General features: G+C 36.8%; 1 protein-coding gene across 1 annotated transcript in view; it reads left to right on the top strand.

Moving 5' to 3' along the window:
- The window catches only part of SPAG17 (sperm associated antigen 17), a 233,433-nt gene that overhangs the window by 138,165 nt on the left and 71,255 nt on the right, over positions 1–24,013 (top strand). The window contains exons 21-28 of the mRNA XM_063651455.1: positions 4,804–5,043; positions 6,006–6,117; positions 7,407–7,559; positions 9,966–10,079; positions 14,967–15,142; positions 18,402–18,522; positions 21,349–21,527; positions 23,298–23,457. Of these exons, the coding sequence (XP_063507525.1) occupies positions 4,804–5,043; positions 6,006–6,117; positions 7,407–7,559; positions 9,966–10,079; positions 14,967–15,142; positions 18,402–18,522; positions 21,349–21,527; positions 23,298–23,457 (1,255 nt within the window). The remainder of the gene's footprint in view (positions 1–4,803; positions 5,044–6,005; positions 6,118–7,406; positions 7,560–9,965; positions 10,080–14,966; positions 15,143–18,401; positions 18,523–21,348; positions 21,528–23,297; positions 23,458–24,013) is intronic.

Here is a 24,013-nt window from a genome sequence, read left to right on the forward strand (position 1 = left end):
TATGATCCTTTCTTTTCCTCCTTTCTTGCTTTCTTCGTATTAAGTTTATTTTCCTTTTTTCATTTTGCAATCAGTTTGATAATAGGAAACATTAATTTTCACTCTAAATAAGTGAAATGTTATTCCCCCCACACACAAAAAAAGAATTCTATTTTTCTTGTTACTAAAAATTGTACTTAATTATTTGTCAATAAAATAATTGTATAAATTTCTTTTCTCTCTCATTGCGTAAGTACCAACATGGATGTCCTTGATTTTGCCTCTTGGCCCTAAAATATTGACTCTCTGGCCCTTTATAGGAAAAGTTTAATATGTATGCACCTTTTTTTTTCCTCCTGGTGATTGCTCTAGAAATTTAACTTGTTATATCATTTCAATTTAACTTAATTTCAGTATAATTTAATAAAATCTAAACTTAATGAAATATTTTTTTCTTTCAGAACAATACCAGGAACTATTAAACTATTTATTTATTTATTTATATTTTATTTTTTGTTTTAGGAAAAGGGTCTCACTCTGTCCCCCAGGCTGGAGTGCAGTGGTGTGATTATAGCTCACTGCAGCCTCAAATTCCTAGGCTCAAATTATCCTCCTGCCTCAGCCTGCCAAGTAGCTAGGACTATAGCAGTGTGCCACCATGCCCAACTAAGTTTTTAACTTTTTGTAGAGATGGAGTCTCACTATGTTGCCCAGGCTGGTCTTGAACTCCTGGCCTCAAGCAAACCTCCTCCAGGGCCTCTCAAAGTGCTGGAATTACAGGCGTGAACCACTGTGCCTGGCCTCATTGTAACTGTTTTATATAGTCCATGTTGTTTTAACTTTATCTCCATGCTCACCATTTGTTTTCTTGGGCATTTCTTCTTTATGTTCTGGGAGTATTTGCTCTAGAAGTTTTTACTGGGGGTTTGTTGCTTTGAACGTTTTACTCACAATACTTCTGACAGTAAATTTGTGGGTGTTTTTTCCCCACACCAACTGAATCTGCAACTTTCCAGACACCAACTGGGTGTCCTACAATTAAATTCCATTCTGATACTAACTACCCAGAGTTAGCACAGACCTCGTGGATTAACTGACTCCCACAAGACTGCTTCCTCTTCAGATGCCAATCACAAGTATTGGGTGCCTAGAGTATTCACACTTCTATCTGACTTGGCTACTCATTTGGAGGTTTCCACAATCACCTTCTTGGGTTCAATAACTAGCTAGAAAGCTTATGTCTCATAAGACTCAGGAAAACACTGTGCTTACTATTCTGGTTTATTATAAAAAGATATTATAAGGATACAAATAAACAGCCAGATAAAGTTGTAAATGCAGCAAGGTCCAGAAGAGTCCCAAGCACAAGAGCTTCTGTCCCCATGGAAGTGGAGTGTGTCATTCTCCCACAGCATGGATGCATTCACCAACTTAGTTCAGAAGCTCTCCAAACCTTGTCGTTTAGAGGTTTTTATGGAAGTTTCATTATGTGGGTGTGATAGATTATTAACTCAATCTCTGGCTCCTCCTCCCTCCTGAGGGGTTTGGGGATGAGGCTGAAAGTCCCAAACTTCTAATCAAGGTTTGGTCTTTCTGGAAAGCCCACATCCTATCCTGAAGAACATGACAAGATTTGCCTCATTAGAACAAAAGATACTCCTATCACTTATGAAATTCCAAGGGACTTAGGGGCTCTGTGCCAGTAGCCAGGAATGATGACCAAATATCTGTTTCTTATTATACCCCAATATCACAGTTGCTATTAAACTCAGTTTTTGCTTATCTGAAAAATGACTTTATTTTGCCCTTACTCATTAAACATAGTTTTCATTTATAAAATTCTTGGTTGGCTTTTTAATTTCCTCTTAGCACTCTTGTGTTAGTCTGTTCTCACATTTTTATAAAGAACTACCTAAGACTTGGTAATTTATTAAGAAAAGAGATATAATTGGCTCACAGTTCTGCAGGCTGTACAGGAAACGTGGCTGGAGAGGCCTCAGGAAACTTCTAATCCTGGCTGAAGGGGAAGGGGAGGCAGGCACATCCTCCATGACTGGAACGGGAGGAAGAGAATGAAGGGGGAGGTGCTGCACACTTTTAAACAACCAGATCTCCTGAGAACTCACTCACTATCATAAGAACAGCAAGGGGAAAATCTGCCCCCGTGATCCAGTCACCTCCCACCAGGCTCCTCCTCCAACACTGGGGATTACAATTCCACATGAGATTTGAGCAGGAACACAAATCCAAACCATATCAACTCTGAAGATATTTTTCCACATTTTCCTTGCTGACACATTGTGGCTGTTAACAAGTTGATTGTCCATCTGATTTGTCATTCTTTTATAGACAGTTTATCTTTTTTTTTTTTTTTGGAGATGGAGTCTTGCTCTGTTGCCCAGGCTGGAGTGCCGTGATGCAATCTTGGCTCACTGCAACCTCTGTCTCCCGGGTTCAAGGGATTCTCCTGCCTCAGCCTCCTGAGTAGCTGGGATTACAGGCACCCACCACCACACCCAGCTAATTTTTGTATTTTTAGTAGAGATGGGGTTTCACCATGTTGGCCATGCTGGTCTCAAACTCCTGACCTTGTGGTCCACCCGCCTTGGCCTCCCAAAGTGGACAGTTTGTCTTTTCTCTCTAGCTGCTTTGAAAACATTCAGTGGTGTGCTGGTAAATGCTTAAGCAGTAGCTCTCTAGGAAAACAAAAGTATACATATATGTACATAAGTTATAAATGTTTCTGATATAGAGTATATATAGTACAAAATTTACATGTAATAATAAAGCATATAATATTATTTATGTAAATTCCATATAGCTACCCATAAATTCCAGATAGCATTTTGACTTCTATAAATTGATTTTTGCTACATTGTTGTATCCTTAGCCAACCTATGATTACAATTGATAAACACATGTAGTTCTAATATGAATGTTGATATTTTTATTTATGTTAACAAGTAAGACAAAAGTGAAACAAAGAAAGGATATGTCTCACTCATTTGTCAATAACATTAGCAACTTTTTTGCTGAGTCAAGTAATAGTTTTTTAATACTGGAAGAATATTTCCTCAACTTTCTGTGCTAGTAACAATATAACAGCTAGTCTGCATTATTAACGTGATCTCCATCACTTCCTTAAATCTAGATAATAAACAATCAGTCCTGACTTGTAGCATTTGCTGATATTTCTAGTGTAAGTACCCCTACAATAGCTGATTTCAAGCTACCGTGTGACAACACTGAAGTTGGCAGTGCTATGCAGTAGCACACCATTATATAATGTTGTCATGATACCATTACAATTGACATAAATAAACTCCAGAGCATAGACAATAGTGAAATGTCACAAAATACTTACATTGAGGTAAGTTTTGAGTCTTTATTGCCTTTGTTTTTAATATTTTGCTTAATTGCAAATTTATATAATTTTTAGATGATGGTCACGGTTAACAGTTGGCTCACAAAATTTCTAAAAATTTAACAATAAACTCTTTTAAGTTAATATGAGCTAGGTCCAATACACCAATGTTATTTCCTGTTTTCGATTTATTGGTCTTCCTTAATGTTAGGATGAACGTCTTTCTTCAACTCTCGCAATGTCTCAGGCATTATCTGTTCAAATACTGCCTTTTCAAAAATTCAATTCCATTTTCAAGAAGTCTTTCAAACTCACTTTGCCATTTTTGATAATCCTCTCTTTCTTACTTATGCTTTTAATACTTTTTATTTATTTGAGCATGTTTTAAAACTTACCTTATATTCTCTATTTGGCAATTACAATATCTGTAGTCTTTGTAGATATGATTTCATAGTTTGTTTCTTACTCAAAGTGGTTTATTTCTGCATGTTTTGTGATTTTCATTTGTGAGCTTATATCAAATCATAATGTTAATGGTGGAGGGGTCCAGGTTCTTGGCATCTTGAACAAAGAACTGAACAAAATGCCTGAACAAAATTCATAAACAAAGCAAGGAAGGAATGAAGGGATTTATGAAAATGAAAGTACACACCACAGTGTGGGAGTAGTTCCAGGCATAGGAGCTCAAAGGCCCCACTACAAAATTTTTGAGAATTTAAGTACCCACTAGAGGATTCCATTGGTTACTTGGGGTATGCTCTATGTAAATGGAGAGAATGAAGTAAAGTTACAAAGTCGTTTACTTGGCCTACACCCTAGGAGAGGATATTTCCTGTCATAGCTGAAGTGTGAATCAGCCTTATGTTCCCTGCCTCTAGACCCTATTTTCCTGCCTCGATGACTGTTTTAAAATAAAATGTTAAGGTAATCTGTATTTTGGCCACAAGTCTATGTGAGGACAGGCTTGTGGTTAGGAGTGCTTAGGGGAGACTTACCCTCCATCATTTTACCTATTTTTTCCATCATTTTTGAATTATTTTATCCCAGGAATGTTTCTCTGAACATCTAGTCTTCCACGTTGCTAATAAACTATCTTTAGGACCTAAATTAAAGATCAGACTCATGTGGAGGATAGGAGACTGGGAGACCAGTTAAGAGGCTGCTACAATGGTCCAGGCTAAAGATAATGAAGACCTGAACCAAGGAAATTGCAAAATAAACCCTGGAGAGAAAAAGCTGAAGTGAGGAGAGATCTCAAAGGGGGAATTGACAGGATTTAGTAGACAGAAGTTGAGTGAGAAAGAGAATCAAGGATGACGTCAAGGTTTCTAGTTCAGTATTTTGATTTGTCAGAGATACACTATCAAAAATCATGTCAAATATTCTTCAGAATGAATGTGAACGGAATCTATGTTTAATTCGTTTCAAAATCCTGTTAAATTTCTTAAATGTGTTTACAGGCATGGAAAGAAGAGCAAGATCGATTAGCAGAAGAGGAGCGCTTAAGGGAAGAAAAGAAAGCAGAGAAGAAGAGTAAAGAAGCTGGTAAAAAGAAAGGCAAGGATAACGCAGAGAAAGAAGATAGTAGGTCTTTGAAGAAAAAATCACCTCACAAGGAGAAATCTAAAGAAGAACAAGTCAAGATCCAAGAAGTAACAGAAGAGTCCCCCCACCAACCAGAACCTGAGATAACTTACCCGGTAAACTCCAAATTCTGTAAAACTTAGTCTCTTTGGGCTATTCCTAATTGTTTTGGGAAAATATGGTTATTATAAGATTCTTTCGTTTTCACTACCCCACAGTAGGCCTAGGGTTTCTTCTAGTATCAATGAGCTCAAACCTGTATTCCACCCCTGATGTCTAGAACCTTGTTTCTAATCAATCATGAAGATGAAAACACCCTCAGGCCAGTTTTTATTTGAGTGCCACAAACCTAGCTAAGGTCAATAAACATAGAAATTTGACACAAAAGCATTCTTATAGATATATGTAAATAAGTGAACACAAAAGTTGGCTTTATCTGTCTCAGATGATGAGACTTGCTGACTACATTTTGTTGTCTCTTTGTGGGCAATCATGTTTCTGGCTTGTATGCTTTTGTAAAACCTTCCCTTTGCCAATTCTCTCTCAGCTAGCTGTTATGAGGAAAACCTGATGGGAAAAAAAATGGAAAGAAATCTAACAGCCCCTGTGCTTTGTAGCTACTCCTCTAAACCAGTTATTCTCAAGTTTTAGCATGCATTAAATCCCCTGGACCTCTGTTAGCAACACTCAGTAAAAAGTATCTTCTACATATGACCTCCTAAAGTGGAGTGTCTACTCTCCCCAGCATCAGTTCACTTTAAACAGAAAATTAACAACCAGTGAATGGGAACTTGATTTCTTCTTGAACTGCCTTGACGACAGTATGATGATTCAATTTTCACTAGGTTATGAGAATGTGCCAATGAACAGAGTTTAACATAATAGATCTTAATTCTGCCTGTTATAACACCATAGATGTTTCTAAAAATAATATGAACACTGGCCTCTGAGTCTGCAAAGTGACAGACATATCACTTAGCAGAAATTAAGCTTCTGGCAACTTTAGTTGGCTAACACTGATAAGTTGATTTTTGTCTATTGCAGCTTCATAGTCAAAGCATAATATTTTCTCTTCTAGTTTCATGGATACAATATGGGAAATATACCCACTCAAATCTCAGGGTCAAATTACTACCTGTATCCTTCTGATGGCGGGCAGATTGAAGTGGAAAAGACAATGTTTGAAAAAGGTACATTTTGAAAGCAACTGGTTAATGATTGGAAACATAATAATGCATTTCAGATAACCAGGGGCCCTCTACTCCTGAGTTTGATAGGCGAGAGTGTTATCCTGTCCCCCACAATACATTTAGGTGCCACAGTCAGCATTTTCAGACTTCACACTTTCTTCTATTATAATTGACTCTACAAGGCATAGGCCAGTCAAGAGTTTAGCTGGTACTTGCTAATATGACCATTCCAGTTGTTAAAATATTAAAATACTTCCATACAATTGGTAAATAGTAATAGTAACTGCAATAAGCAATTAATTAATAATATTCATTACAGCACACCTTGTTATCCCAGAAGCCAAGTGCATTCTGTGAGTTTACTGCATTTTTCTGGTGTAGCTCTGGAGCATAGAGTTTGGGACCTGCTTCCAATATCCACCTATTGTAGCTGTTACTAAGATTTGCATATGCGTATAATGCGTATAAGTTTCAGGTGATTCATAGTAAATTCAGTATTTTCTCCTAGTTCTGTCAATTTTGAGGGATGATAGCTCAATCCAAATTGAAAGGAAATAGCCAATTTTTTTAAAACAAAAAGAAGAGAAATGAGTCCAAACACTAAAAAAGAGAATGGGTTGTTGGAAAAATTTTTATTAACAACCACAATAATAATAGCTACTATAACTAACACATAATTTTTATAAGTTGCAAAACCATTTCACATTAATAATATCATTTGATTAATCATAACATTGATTATAGGCATACATTGCCTCAGCCAGTTCATTTTCTCTTCTGAAATTGGGTTTGAAATGTGACTAGACGGCCTGCAAATACCTCCTTGGTCTACCTGCCATTCATGCCTGGAATTCCACCATTACTTTATTTCCTTAGGCATTCTTTTATAGAGGTGACATCTCTAGGCATTTCCTCTCCCTGGTTTATATTCTATGCTGCCTTTTTATTTTTGTTTCAGGGATATCTATTCAGGTTGGTTCTATAGGTAAATTGTGTATCGCAGGGCTTTGGTGTGCATATTATTTCATCACCTAGGTAATAAACAGAGTACTTGGCAGGTAGTTTTTGGTCCTCACCCTCCTCCCACCCTCAAGAGCCCTGGTGTCTATTGTTCTCTTCTTTGTGTTCATGTATTCTCAATGTTTAGCTGCCATTCCTAAGTGAGAACATGCAGTGTTTGGTTTTCTGTTCCTGTGTTAGTTTCTGTGCAGCACTGTGTAACCACCTTGTCGAGGAGCTTAATGTGGCATCCTAATCAGCTCATCTTCTATTCTATGGTTCCTCCTCAGGCCCAACTTTTATCAAAGTGAGAGTGATAAAGGACAAGCACAATTTTATAATTCATTTAAACGACCCTAAGGAAATTGTGAAAAAGGAAGAGAAAGGGGATTATTATTTAGAAGAGGAAGAAGAAGGAGATGAGGAACAAAGTCTTGAAACAGGTAAGCAGCTGTTTAGTGGTTTCTTTCTTCTGACTAATACTCCTGTCTCTGTCCACTCCACTCCATTAAATGGCTTATTGCACGTTCTTTTTCTCAAGTTTCTACCAATACGCTCTCTTATTAATCGTGCATGAAGATGCCTATTTTCCTGAACTGAACCCTAATGGATATTAAGTGTTATCTTTTTTCTTTACCAGACTTTATTTTTTATAGTGGCTTTAGGTTCATGACAAAATTGAACAGAAGTTACAGAGATTTCTCAATACCCTCTACCCGTACACATGTACAGCCTTCTCCACTATCAACATGCCTCACCCAGAGTGGTACATTTGTTACAGTCGATGAACCTGCATTAACATATCATTATCACCCAGAGTCTAAAGTTTACATTACCCTTGGTGTTGTGCATTCTAATGGTTTGAACAAATGTATAATGGCATGTGTCTGCCATTATAGTATCATACAGAGTAGTTTCACTGCCCTAAAAATCTGTGCTCTGTCTATTCATCTCTCTCTCCTTCCTAATCCCTGATAATCACTGATTTTTTTACTGTGTCCATACTTTTGCTTTCTCCATAATAGCATGTAGTTGGAATTATACACTATGTGGCCTTTTCAAATTGACTTTTTTCATTTAGTAATATGCATTTAAGTTTCCTGTGTGTCTTTTCATGGCTTGATAGCTTATTTCTTTTGAAAACTAAATAATATTACATTGTCTAGATGTACCACAATTTTATTTTCCCACCCACCTACTGAAGGACATCTTGGTTGCCTCCAGCTTTTGGCAATTGTGAATAAAGGTGCTACAAACATTCATGTACAGGTTTGTGTGTGGACATAAGTTTTCAACTCCCTTGGGTAAACACCAAGGAGTGTGACTTTTGGATTACAAGGTAAGAGTATGTTCATGTTGGAAGAATCCACCAAACTGTCTTCCAAATTGGCTGTACCATTATGCATTCCCACCAGCAATGAATGAAAGTTCTTGTTGCTCTATATCCTCACCATTATTTGCTGTTTTAGATTTTCTCCATTCTATAAGGTGTCTAGTGGTATCTTGTTATTTTAATCTGCATTTTCTGGATAACAAATAATATTGAACATCTTTTCAGATGCTTATTTGCCATTTGTATCTCTTCCTTGGTGAAGTGTCTGTTGAAGTTTCATGCCCATTTTTTAATCAGGTTTTTATTTTCTGGTTATTGAGCTTTAAGAATTCTTCATACATTTTGAGTAATAGTCCTTTAACAGATATTTTCTCCAACTCTGTGGCTTCTCTTTTTATTCTCTTAAAGCATTACCTTTTGTTCCAGGGTTCATTTGAATTTCTCAGTCTAAAAATTATCTTTGCATGAGTTACATTATTTTAAATCAATATTGTCCCATCTTTATTATCTGATAATAGAGGAAATGGTGAACTGAAAATAAAACAAGTCAGAAAATTCACAAATTATTTACATATACCTTCAGATGTGTGTTTTCTATTCATGATAGCAAAGAAATGGAATCAACCTAGTTGCTCATTAGTGGTGGACTGGATAAAGAAAATGTGGTACATACACACTATGGAATGTCATGCAGCCACGAAAAACTAAAACATATACTTTGCAGCACATGGATGGAGCGGAGGCCATTATCCTAAGCGAACTAACGCAGGAACAGAAAAAACAAATGCTGCATTTTCTCACTAATAAGTGGATTTAAACACTGAGTACACATGGGCATAAAGATGGGAATGATAGACAGTGGGGCCTATTTAAGAGGGAAGGTTGGGAGGAGGGTAAGGATCAAAAAACTACCTATCAGATACTATGCTCACTAACTGGGTGATGAAATTGTTTGTACACCAAACCCCAGTGACATGCAATTTACCCATGTAACAAACCTGCACATGTACCCCCTAAACCTAAAAATTGAGAAAAGAAAAAAAACGTGCCTTAACAATTTTGTTTTAAAATTTTGTTTTAAAATTATGTTTGACTGAAACAATTTTTAAATTGTTTAAACTTTTAAATGTTTTAAAATGTAAAAAAGTTTAAATGTGGGAATTTAAGCAAATGTTTTAAAATGTGGGGAAACTGATACTGAACTGATGGTTTTAATTTTAAAAGCCATGTGGATGACCTTCCAGAAGAATAATCTGCTTATGGCTATGCCATCAACCGATTGATTTCCTCACTTCACTTTAACCTAAGGTCCTTAAAACAAGAGTTTCATGTTCTTATCTTTGTAATTCCACCCTACCTCTAACAACCCTGAGTGCATGGCCAAGCTAAACCAATTATTTTTTAAGTTGATTGTGGTAGACCAGCTATGAACTCCATTCCCAGCCTTCCCACTGAGTCTTAGTTATATTTATTTTGAATTAAATGAAAATGTTCTTGATTCAATTTTGTATTTTAGAAGTATCAGATGCAAAGAATAAAGCTTTCAGCAAGTTTGGATCTTTTTCTGCCACCTTAGAAAATGGAATCTGCCTCTCGATAAGTTACTATGGATCAAATGGAATGGCACCAGGTGAAATGAACACAACAGAAAGGATAAGTGTGCCCCACAGCCAAGGGTCCCTGCCGCTGCCCATTTCTCAGTCTGCTCACTTGTCAATAACATGTTATGATTTAATGCTCCTCATAGTTTTTCCTGCAGGATGGTAATAGAAGAGGTGTGTGTGTGTGTGTGTGTGTCTATATATGTGTGTATACAAGTATATATATAATCTTTTATACATAGATACATACAAAATAAAAATGTCTTGACATTTTATATAATCTTTTATATAATCACTTATACATATAAGATTACTTGTGTGATTATATATATACATGTATGTATACATGTATATACACACATATATACCAGTTATCCTTGTTAACTACCCCATAAAAATGAGCCTTTTAGTTGGGTGTAAAAGAAAGCATAAATTGCCAAGGAATGCTCTTGGTCTTCTTTGTGAATCCTGTTATTATAGAACCGTTCAGTGTGCTTCAGGACATTAGCCTTAAAGGAGCTATTAAGTGGACATATTGAAAGATTTCTGTACCCCACTTCCTTCCTTCCTTCTTTCCTTCCTTCTTTCTTTCTTTCTTTTCGTGAGACAGGATCTTGCTCTGTCACTTAGGCTGGAGTACAGTGGCACAATCATGCCTCACAGCAGCCTCAAACTCCTGAGCTCAAGCAATCCTCCCACCTCAGCCTCCTGAGTAATTGGGACTATAGGTGCATGCCACCACACCTGGCTAATTATTTTTGGTAGAGATGAAGTCTTACTCTTTTTCCCAAGCTGGTCTTAAACTCCTGTGCTCAAGTGATCCTCCTACCTTGGCCTCCCAAAGTGCTGGGATTACAAACGTGAACCACTGCACCTGGCCTTCTGCCCCATTTTCAATAAAGAAATTATCCAACTGGAAGCTGTTTCTTTACAAACTGCAAAATAGGATGTCACTTTATGAAGAATCAATTAGGAAATCTGTGGCTTCTCATGCATTTTTGCATTTTGTGTTGAGGGATCTAACCACAACATATTTTCTTAAAGTATTCTAAAATCAAAGGGTAAACTCTATGGTGTATAAACTTAAAAACCTTATTTTAGAGTAGATCATGGTGATCCAATCACCTGTCTTTCTATATAGTTTCTTTTTTGAAGAGATAAATTTTCAATGGATGATTATAATCTTATTTCTTACCTGTGTCAAATATCCTAGTACTCTACTGAGTTTGAGAGTCCATTAGATTTCTTAGTATTTTTGCTTTATTGGAGATTTTGTGTTTTAATTCTGCCTTTGCCTTTGATTCGCTGTTAAATCAGCAACTGGAGAAGTCATTTGATGCCTAACAAATTACGTATTAAAATCCGTTATCACTACCCAGTCACTAAAAATTCCTACTTCTTCTTAATATAGGTTATCATTATTTTGGCTTTAGATATTTATACCTACTATCAATTCTGTTGCTCCTATTCCTGAGTGATTTTATTAATCTTGATTTAGTCCTTAAATTAATATGTAATCATTCCATTTTAAACAGATGTTCCTACTTTCAAGTTATAAATATGGTATTTGAAAATGTTTATAGTGTAGATAATAAGTAACATTTTACATTCTATATGTTTTTTTAAAAAGTTGAAGGTATAAGTCTTTGTAAAAATTATATACATATGTATATACACACACATTTCCTAAGGATTCATATATAACTGATATTTAAGAACTTTATCTGCTAATGGCTTAACAAGTTTCCATTCCAGTTCTCCCCCTTTAATTGGGTAGACACAGCTAAACATAATTTTCTTTTGGACAAAGAAAAAGTAGACAGTACAGCTATGAAATAGGCAAAAATATGAAGAAACCCAATCAAATCTTTGGACACTACTTTGTACCTTCTTGCTAAGAGGAATAGGTCATTCTTGCTTCTTACTGCCTTTCAGGGCACCTACTGAATATACCTAAAATTAAGAATCTTAATCTTAATCTTAATCAGGCCCCAACTTATGTTTTACATTCTTTACCTAAACCCTGGATGACAACGAACCTGATCTATTTTCCCATAGAGAAGTATACCTTCCTACCCTATTATTTCTGTGCCTTTCGGTTCCTTGAATAAACTATGCTGTCTCTTACATCTGCCCATTTTCTCATGCTGTACCACTACTCAGAATACTTTCTCCTGACATGTGCACCACTACTTTCAACAATTAAACTTCCTCCCTGCAAGCCACAGCATAGAGGTGTTACTTGCTCTGAGAAATGCTTCCCAGAGCAAGTGGCAGTAGCATGCGAACTGGGTCTTTGGAGGTGAATGAGAATTGCCTATGCAAAAAATTGAAGGAAGGGAATTCTGGATACCAGGAATAGCGTGTATAAAAGTCCAGTAGTGTAAAAGCATAGAAAGGCTTTTCCATTTATGGAAAGGTGAAGTGTTCAGTATAGCCACAGTAGACTGTACAAAGACATTTTGCAGTAGACACCCTTCTTCTGGGTTCCTAAGGCACTCAGTATTTCCTCTATCACAGACTGAACACACAGCATTGTACCTGAGGGGTTCTAATCTGAACTACCCACTAAATTATACACTCCTTATCTGTCTCATCCATCATTGGCTATCCATTTCACGGTACATAGTAGTAGGTACACAATAAATATTTACTGAATATTAGTAAATGGATGGGGATGAGGAGGGGAATTTCCAGATGCCTGAAACTGAACGCCATTCGCTTGTTTATATACTGCACCTTCTATGGGTCAAGCAACTTGCTGGCACTGAGCCACTGAGATGAATTAAATCATGGTACATCTACACAAAGAACTCACTGTCTAATGAACAAGGAAAACATAAATAGAGCAATAATAACTGTCTTAGTGCTAGAAATTATACATAAACAGAGTACTGGGGACAGTCAGCACATACTTGAGAGAAATTGTAGCATTTCAGATGGGACTTTAGAGCTGAGTGGGAACTATCCAGGCACAGAAACAAGGAAAGGGAATTCTAGAACTTAAGAACCATGTTAATAAACACACAATTGTGTCAAAACGTGACATCTTCACAGAAAGGTGAAAAGTTCAGTGTGGCTGCAGTGGAGGTAGGTGAAGACCAGGTTGTGAAGAACATTACATGCCCTACATAGGCAGTGAGTGGCAGAGGACTTTAAGTAAGGGAAGTGACATGATCATATTTTACTTTAGGAGCATAATTTTAGTGGTAGTTTGGAGAGTACACTGAAGTGGTGGTATTGGAAGTGCTATGGTATAAGCAAACTGCTGCAGAAGACCCAGCAAGCAATTATGGGACCCTGAAATAAGACAATGGGAATAGATAGAAGAGGCATAATTTGGGAGGAAGATCTTAGGCCTTGATGACTGGTTGGATGTGTAGGATGAGTCAAAAAGAGTAAATGCAAATGATCTCAATGTCTAACTTGGGGAAAAGACTGCATAATTGCTCATGGCATTAACTGAAATTGAGAATGTAGGAGGCTTAATCTGCTTGGGAGAAGAGAGACTTAATTGAGTTTGAAATGTCTGTAGCACCACAACCAGGAGATGCCTTAAAAAAGTGAGAAATGTAGGTCTGGAACTGAGAAGGAAGGTCATGCCTTGAGATGTTAATTTTGGAGTCATTAGCATGTGGATGACAATTGGAGCCCCAGTGGTGAATGAGATCATCCAGATCTAATATATGTAAGAGAGTTGCTCAGCCATGGCTGTGCATCACAGTCACATGTAGGGTTTCACAAATATAAATGCCTGGGCCTCATCTTCAATAGTCTGATTCAGTAGGTCAAGGTGGGGCCTGAGCATGTTGTTTTTCTAATTTCATGAGTAATTATTACAGGCAAGCAGGATTGAGAACATAATAAACCCCGCAAACTAAAAACATTTAGGGGATTGGACGAGCATGGTGGCTCTTAATCCCACCACTTTGGAGGCTGAGGCGGGCGGATCACTTGAGGTCAGGAGTTCGAGACCAGCTTGGTCAACATGGTGAAACCCCGTGTCTATTAAAAATACAAAAAAATTAGCCAGGCGTGGTGGCAGGTGCCTATAATCCCAGCTGCTTGGGAGGCCGAGGCACAAGAATCGCTTGAACCCAGGAGGAGGTTGCAGTGAGCCGAGGTTGCACTACTGCACTCCAGCCTGGGTGACAGAGTGACACTCTGTCTCAAAATAATAATAATAATAAATAAAAATAAATAAACATTTAGGGAACTGACAAAAGACTAAGTAGAGGAGATTGAGAAAAAAAAATTAACTAGAGGTAAGAGATTCAGAGAATGTTTTTCTGGAACCCAGAGGAAAATAAAATTCATGACACACAGGATGCTTTAGAGCTCCCCACATAATTACTCCTAGCATGAGCTCTCCTTTTAGAATTCTGGTAATCCTTTAAAACCCAGCAAGTTTATCACATACAAGTTTCTTTTCTGGATTTTCTTGTTTGTACCATTTATTCTATTTATATTTAGTAGTCTTTATGTTTGGTTATTTACACAGATCTTATTTAGACTATTTTGACTCTATAAGGACTTTTGCACATTTTTTTCATTATTTTCTCCTGCTCTAAACATTTTATACATAAGAAGAGCCTCTCAAATATTTCTCAAATAAATTAAGATATAGTTAATGCCCTATCATTAAGGAGTTTACAATGTATATGGGAAGGCAAGAACATGAGAAATAGTGATTCAATGAGGCATATCCAAGTAATAAATACCTCAGATTTTCTAACTACAATCCTGATTTGCAAACCAACTTCATTACTCCTGAAATCTATCCAACTGATAAATCATATTTAGCAAGGTAAAAATTGTTGTCAACTTGTTTAAATTTTTGAGTTGTAAATGTTATTTCACAAGGATATCAAATATGAATGTTGAATCAACTTCATTTTTACTTTTTCTATTTATAGAAGATAAGGATCCTGATTTAGAAACAATATTAAATATCCCTTCAGCACTCACTCCAACAGTGGTTCCTGTTATAGTGACCGTTCCTCAGAGCAAAGCTAAAGGGAAAATAAAAGGCAAAGAAAAACCCAAAGACTCCCTTAAAGAAGAAGAGCACCCAAAAGAAGAAGAGAAAAAGGTAAATGAACCTTGCCATAGATTCCCAAACTCTGTTGCTGATTCAGTGTTAACTTTTTTAAAACCATGACTTACGTCAATAGTGTTATTATAGTGCATACGTTTTATTGTGCAGATACATTAATGTCCCTTGTAGTCTCAACTTTGAATAGACAAGAAGGATTTGTACCCAAAAGTTGGGTTACCACTCCAGGAGACGTATTGTCATACATAAGTTGTCTCAGGTCATTCATTCTAAGTTTGGAAAAACTTAGTTCAACCTTTTTTCCACTCTATTTCTTGGGTTTTCTTTGCTTTTGGTTGGTCAAGTTTCTGCCATTCCTTATTTTTAATACTTTGTTTAGCTCCACTGTGATAAATAACAATTGGAAGAAAAATATATTTAACCAAACAATGGAAACAGTTTCATTTGGTCAAGTTGGTCTTAGATATTGATGTGCTAAGAATCTAACAAGACTAACAGCCCACCTCTGATTAAAGAGTAGTCCACCTATTACCCCTAGCCCTTCATCATAGTAAACACACACACACGTGCACACACACACACACACTTTGACTCTAAACAAAGATCTAATAAAACAAAGATCAAAAGATGGTTCTGCTTTTCCACTGTTGGTGGGAGTGTACATTAGTTCAACCATTGTGGAAAACAGTGTTGCAATTCCTCAAGGACCTAGAACCAGAAATACCATTTGACCCAGCAATCTCATTACTGAGTATATACCCAAAGGATTATAAATCATTCTACGGTAAAGACACATGCACACGTATGTTTATTCTAGCACTATGTACAATAACAAAGACTTGGAACCAACTCAAATGCCCATCAATGATAGACTGAATAAAGAAAATGTGGTACACATACACCATGGAATACTATGCAGCCATATAAAAGAATGAGTTCATGTCCTTTGCAGGGACATGGATGAAGCTGGAAACCATCATTCTCAGCAAACTAACACAGGAACAGAAAACCAGACACTACATGTTCTCACTCATAAGTGGGAGTTGAACAATGAGAACACATGGACACAGGGAGGGTAACATCACTCACTGGGGCCTGTCAGGGGGTCAAGGGCAAGGAGCAGGAGAGCATTAGGACAAATACCTAATGCATGCAAGGCTTAAAACATAGATGTCGGGTTGATAGGTGCAGCAAACCACCATGCCACCATGGTACATATATACCTATGTAACAAACCTGCACATTCTGCACATGTATCCCAGAACTTAAAGTAAAATAAATTTTTTTGTAAAAAAAAAAGAAGGTTCTAAAAGACCAGCAACAAGAAAACTACTGGTTAAGTCTTGACTATTTGTACTTACTACTAAAAAAGTACAGTGTACAAATAATCAACTACTGGAAGATAAAATGTTTAAAAATACCCAAGAACCTGGGTTTCAGACTCTGGCCTTGTAAAAGTTACAAGATTTAAATGTGACATTGCCTCTGTACCATATTTACATAGTTATACTAGATAAAATTTCTCATGCCAGGCCCCTTGACTCTTGTTAAGTAAAAATATTCAAGTATTAAAACAGAATAACTCCAGGTAATTCATTTAAAATTAATTTGGCAAAGGCATCTTGCTAGCAAACCAATTTGTTCACTTAATATTTTTAAAATAAATGATAATGGAAGGGTGAGGATGATACTAGTTTTATGTGTGATGACAGATTTGACGTGGCAGGTTTGCATCTTTGAGCAGTTTTGTTCATTTTACAGAATTTCATAAGCATTTTTCTCTTATTTTTGCTTTGTGTTTTAAATTTATTTTTAGCTAATTATATATTTTTCCTCTGTTAGTGACAAAGAAAAGGCAGAACAACTTAAATGTTCAACAATAGAAGACTAGTTAGAAAAAAACAAATATCCACCAATTGGGTACCAGTGGAGTGATTTTGGTGGCTAACAAAAGAGAACCAATTGGAAAAATTGAAATGATTATCATTAGGGATTGTTTGAATGCTACCAAGTAAATTTCATTGTTAAGTTCATATAACCAAACAAGGGATTTAGGCATAGCTGACATAAAATTAATTAGGATTTTAAAGTAAACACACCCAAACCCTCATTAATTTATAAATAACTTTATAATTATCTTTTATTTTTATTACTTTCATTTGCTACAAAAGCAGTATGTGCTCATTATAGAAAACAAAGGACAGATATCCTAATAGCATAATATCTCTAGCATCCAAATTGTAAGAATACACCAAAAAATATGTTGGAGATGTTGGTCTCTCACACACTTTTTCTGTATTAGTTTGGACTGCCATAAAAAAATACCTTAGACTAGGTGATTTATAAACAATCAAAATTTATTGCTCACAGTTCAAGAGGCTGTGAAGTCCAATATCAAGATATTAGCAGATTTGATGTCTGGTGAGAGCCTGTTTCTCTTATTTTATTTAAGATGGAGTTCTTGCTCTGTCACTCAGGCTGGAGTATGGTAGTGTGGGCTCAAACTCCTGGGCTCAAGCAGTCATTCCACCTCAGCATCCCAAGTAGCTGGGACCACAGGCATGCACCACCATGCCTGGCCAATTCTTTTAATTTTTAAGGAGAGTGGGTCTGACTGTGTTACCCTGGCTGGTTTCTAACTCATTGCCTCAGGTGATCTACCCAACTCACTCTTTCAAGTAGCTGAAATTGCAACCACAAACCACCATGCCCAGCTACTCCTCATAGAGATGGTGCCTTCAATGTGTCCTCACATGGCAGAAGAGGAAGAGGCAAAGGTGTTCCCATCAACCTCTTCTTTAAAAGCACCAATCCCATTCACGAAGGTGGAGCCCTCATGACTTAATCACTTTCTAAACTGCCCCACCTTTTAATACTGTCACATTGGGTATTAGGTTCCAACATACGAGTTTGGATGGGGGACACCAACATTCAGATGCCAGCACTGCCCTTATGCCTACATATCCAAACAGAGGCATCTTTCAAGGCCTACTTCAAGCCCCAATTATTCCACAAATCCTTTCCCAATTGTTCTTATTAACTTTCACTATATCTCTATTTTCTGGAAAAATGATGTGCCAACTATTGTTACTGCCATTTGTCTCACCTGTCTATGTGCCAGTCTGCAAGTAGAATATAAATTGCAAAACCACAGAGACTCCTGCATCCTTGCAGGGGCCACCTAGCTCTGTGCAAGTCATGTCCTGAGCACTCAGCACATCCTTGCTTAGTCAAAATAAATAATAGCTCATTAAGAAAATGACAGCCCATTATTCACGTGCTGAATTATTTACAGGAAGAAGAAGTCGAAACAGAACCTGTTTTTCAAGAGACTTTTGATGTTCCCACCTTCCAGAGCCTAAATGTGTCTTGCCCTAGTGGGCTCCTGTTGACTTTCATTGGGCAAGAATCTACAGGTAAGTGCTATATGGGGTAGGGTGGGGGAGCAGGGAGCAAAATGTCACGTAGAAAACAGGAAATTGTGTATTTTCATGCCAGTTAAACGTACGTCTTGTTGATAATGAATAATAGACTGTTTTCACATTTCTAGCATTTACTATGGCCAGGCTCTGTCTAAGTACTTAGTATACATGTCAAAAATACAAATACTATGATCTAAATACTAACTACTCCATTTTACAAAATAAGGAAATTGAGGCTTCAGGAGGTTCAGTTACTTGCCCAAGGTCACTCAACTCCCAAGTGGCAGAGCTGAAATGCCATTCTCAGCCCACTGATGACAAAGCCAGTGCTCTTAAAAACTTGTGTGTATCCCTATGTTCTTGCCTCTACAGAGGGTCATGGGTGCAGCATGTTGCTGGTCTGACCAAAACAAATGACACTGGACACAAAGTACATAGGGATAGATGTAGATTAAATAGGTTAAGAAAACCAAGGCTTCATTTTCATGTATCCATATATAACTTTATAGTGTTGGTTCTGTACATGGCTCCTAACTTCTTCAGCTAAATAAATAAGTACAAGTAAGATTTCTTTAATTAACCTGATGAGGCATCTGCATTTGTAACTGAATTTGAATATCATTTAAATAGAAACTCACTGTTGCGGTAGAAGTAGAAGATGCAACAAAGCAGGCACTGAACTGGGAGTTGAGTTCTAAAGCTGACCCTGACACCAACGAATGATGTGGCCCTTTTAAGTTACTTAGGGTCTCAGGGCCATGTTTTCTCATCTGATAAATATTACATAATATCAGCAATTCTTTACAGTTTCACAACTTAATATCCTCTTTTATTTAATTCCCTTATGTATACCACATTTGAAAAGTGTATCTATCAGAGAAAAAGGCTATGCTTATTTAAAAATAATTTAATGTTTTATTTACTTCCCAGCTCCCTCCCCCGCAAAAAAGCAGAAACTAAATGTTGAAGTTAAATTTCGCTTCTCCTTAGGCATTCTGAATTATTAAAAATAGCCCGTGGACCCTGTTCCCCTCCCAAGGATCCCTAGTGGTCCAGGTTTTCCCACTGTGTTGCATGGTCACTGAGTGTCTTCTAGTCGAAGAGCTATGAGTGTACTCAAAGAGATGTTGCTTTCAAATTCAAGGATATATTTCTTTGATTGTTTGATCCTGTTATCAAACCCCAGCTTAATACCCCTTTCACCTGTCTTTTCTATTAGTTTCATTATCTATCCTAATATTTTCCTCCTTATGTTAGGGTAGACAATGTAGTTAATAATCGCTCATCTGTTTAAAATCTTCCATATACTATGAAAATCCTAATTCAAGTCTGAACATAACAACATAAATACCAAAGTAGCAATATCTTCATCGGGTCAGTCTTGGACTTTAGGGAAAGACAGTTATCGTAGCATAAGAGGAAAGAGCCTAGACTTGAATCCTTTCCTGAGTGACTTTTTATTTTTGGTTGTTAGTGGTGGTCGCTTTTATAATATAAGAAAATGATTCAAATCTTACTTCTCTTACTTACTGGCTGTGTGTCCTTAGTGCTGGATGGTCACTAAGTGTCTTCCAAAGTTATAACTTGCTAAATTGATAACCTCTCCAAGCCTCTATTTCTTCATCTGAAAACTCTGGAAAATTAAAGTACCTATTTTAAAGGATTGCGAAGGCAGACTCAATAAAAGATACATACATAAAGCATTTAACATATAGAAATATCTCAATAAATGTTTATTGGTTTATCATTATTAATAGTACTTCTGTGATTTAAGGGGTGCCATGATTTTCCCACTAGCCTGATATATAGTTCTTAAAATGCTATCATTATGTGTTAATTCCTTTGTGTTAAGGCTTTTTGGCCCCAATAAACCACATTATAAATTAAGAGGAATTTATTCAGTTAGCAAAGCCTGATTAGGTACAGTATGCCAGAATTTCTCCATAATAGTGCTTGCTTTTGAGGGAACTTATTAGGTGTTTTTCTCCTTGATTGCCAGCTAACAGCAGAATGCTAGATAAATCTGGATTTGGTTAGAGATGAGGGGATTATTTTAACGTTAACTTTGAAAGATGACAGATGACTTAGGAAAGGCAAGCCTGAGGGGGTGACTTCCCCTGGGGCTAAAGGCAACCAGGAAACACCAGGGCAGCGTGTGTATCCAGGGTGGAAAGTTTAGTCAAAAGTGAGAGATAAGCACCAGTGGGCAGGAAGAGGAAACACCTAATTCAGCAAAACTCAGCTTCCTTCATAATTTTGCCTCAACTTGTCCTGGATTTTATTAGACAGAATGGCTTACACATGGAGAAGGTGCCTACTAGGTGCTGTAGATGACCTAATTTACTACCTTTGAATGTAGCAAGGTCATCAAAGAACCAGTATTCTAGGCCATCTGTCATAACACGGAAACTGCCCTGTTATTCACATGCAGACAAAAGAAAATAATTAAGCACCAGGCATGGTGTCTCACACCTGTAATCACAGCACTTTGGAAGGCTGAGGTGGGAGGATGGCTTGAGGCCAGGAGTTTGAGACCCGCCTAGCCAACATAATGAGGCCCTGTGTCTACAAAAAATAGAAAAACTAAACAGGGTGTTGTGGTGCAAGCCTGTAGTCCTAGCTGCTCAGAAGGCTTGAATCTAGGAGTTTGAGGCTGCGGTGATCTATGATTGCACCACTGCTCTCCAGCCTGGATGACAAAGCGAGACCTTGTCTCTATTTTTAAAACAAAGAAAATAAAAAGAAAATAATTAAGCAAGAAGATAAAATCCAGCCCTGCAGCATTGTCCAGTTCACAAGAAGGCTTTATTCTTTTTTTAGGTCAATATGTTATAGATGAGGAACGCACCTGGGACATCATGGTCCGTCAGAGCTACCCCCAGAGGGTGAAGCACTATGAGTTCTATAAAACAGTGATGCCACCCGCAGAGCAGGAGGCTTCAAGGGTTATCACCAGTCAAGGCACTGTTGTCAAATATATGTTGGATGGATCCACACAGGTAAAAGAATGTGTTAGAGAAATTATTCTTCCCTGTTCCAAAATAAAAGACAAGTTATGGGTAAGCAAATGTTCTATAGCAGGGAAAAGGAACAACTCACTTGAAAAAGGAATGACACCTTAAAATGACAAATGATAAATAATAGTTAGAATTTTAAAACACTATATGCAGAGCAGGATACAAATAAACTTGTCATTTCTCTGCATGATATAAGATTGCAAACTGAACAGTTTTTTCCTTTTCTCCCTCTCAAGCTCTCTTAAACTAATTTTAAAAATTTAAATAATGAATTAATAATGGTACTAGAGGACAACAAGGCATGTCATCATAATAGATCAGAAGATTTGGATAATTTCTTTTAAAATGCAGATCAGATGAGATCAAACTGATGGAGAAATATGCACAAAGTTAAAACATACACAAGAGGAAAACATGCAGCAAAATTAAACATCGGAATGGGAATTCTAACACAAACATTTTGCACATGGAGCTCTGAGCTCAGAAAATGAGGGTAGTTCCCCAGGTAACTCACTGTCACCCGGAGGATGGGAACGAGAAACCTTAAAAATCAGAAGCCATATGCCCTGCTCTTTCCTCCCCCAGTGATCACAAAACAGGAGCTCCTGTGAGTAGACGCTACACCACCAAGAAGTAAAAGGGATTCTCAATGAGAAAGATGACCGTGCACTCAAGAGTCATAAATCTTGGAAAGAAAGCAATCCCATAAAAGTAAAGTACATAATTCAATATCTGAAAGAAATAGCACCTGAAATTAAATACTTTAAAAAATTAAAAGTGGGTAAAAGTGATATAGGCAGACTTGAGAGGTTAACAGTTCATAAAATAACAACTTTTTAAAAAGTAGCTAAGGAAAAATATCAAGAGTTCTTAGAAATTAGAAATAATTGTGAAAGATCAAAAATGGGAGAGGGTAGATTATGAGGATGAGAAAAGCTGAGAGATATGGAAAAAGGGTCCGTATAATATAATTTCCAGAAGAAGAAAATAGTAAGAATGAAGGGAGAAAAGAATCAAAGACATAACATAAGAAATTTTCACAGACCTTAAAAAAAATACTTCAGATTAAACAGGGCAACCGAATGACAATAAGAACTGATATTAATTATCTTCAAAGGATTATCTAAATATGCCATCATGCAATTTTAGGACTGCACAGCTAGACAATCCCAAAAGTTTCCTGAAGGAAACAAGTTACCTATACAAGAATAAAAACCAGATAGACATTTTACTTCTTATCAGCAACACTGACATTGGTCCTTGTCACGTTCGATGGGAGTGTCTAGGTACCGATATCAGGTAGACATATCTGTGGTACCTAGAGACACTGTACATACTAGATAGATATTAATAGAAACTACAAATTTAAATATGTGATAAAATTTTAAATACAGTCGTTAGAAAAATTGAAATAGAGTATGTAATTTCCCAATCATAAAGGAGAAAGGTGAAGAATGGAAAAAATAAAACTCAAATCAATCCAAGAAAAGATGGAAATAAAAAGAAAAGAAACAAAATAAAAGGTAAATAGAAAATATAAAATAATATTATTATGGTGGTAACTAGGCTATTTCTCTGAACTCTAAATCTACCTTTCTATAATCTACTTTGTGCTGCTGGGTCTGGAGGTCTGCAAACAGCATTTCTTCTGTGGATCATTTTGAACCTATTTCCATTTGACACACAGTGTTTATTGTTAAACAACCTCTCCCTTGCTTCTGAGAATGCTGAAAACTTTTGTTCTTTCTTTAGATTCTCTTTGCAGATGGTGCTGTGAGCAGGAGTCCCAATTCAGGTCCTATTTGTCCTCCTTCTGAAATGCCAGCAACCCCTCACAGTGGAGATTTGGTGGACTCTATTTCTCAGCAGAAATCAGAAACGATACCATCTGAGATTACCAACACAAAGAAAGGTAACAATTGAAGCCTCTCAGTTTATAATGGATTTAGTAAAGTCTTCAAGGGCTTAATAAGTGTTCAATATTATTATTATTATAATACTTGTAACCTTTTCTATGAATATATTTATATATATTCTTATACATACATACATATAAATGAATTCTTACTATCACAGAATTACGTACTGTTTGATGAACTGTTTTTCTGTTAGTAATAAATAATTAACAGTTTCATATGTTGTTACCCATTCTTACACATCAGGTATAATGCCTAAGCTGCTGTTTTAGGGTTGATTGGGCAGATTGATAATGTCAAGATTATGAGTAGGCATCTCTGTGATTCTCTTGAACTTTTCCTCATAATTGCAAGAAAGTATATCAAATCCAGGCATGAGGTCCTCATTCAGCAACTTCCAAGAAAAGAGGGCAAATAAATGCAAGAGCTTTCTTCAAGTGTCTCTCTTCTCAGGAAGGAAAAGGAGTTCCAGAACTCCACCTCTCACCCCAGCAGACCTGTCCTTATGTCATTGACTAGACTTGGCTGGGGACCAAGTTTAGAAAAACAAGC

Source organism: Pongo pygmaeus, chromosome 1, assembly GCF_028885625.2.
Source record: "Pongo pygmaeus isolate AG05252 chromosome 1, NHGRI_mPonPyg2-v2.0_pri, whole genome shotgun sequence".
NCBI classification, from domain to species: Eukaryota; Metazoa; Chordata; class Mammalia; order Primates; family Hominidae; genus Pongo; species Pongo pygmaeus.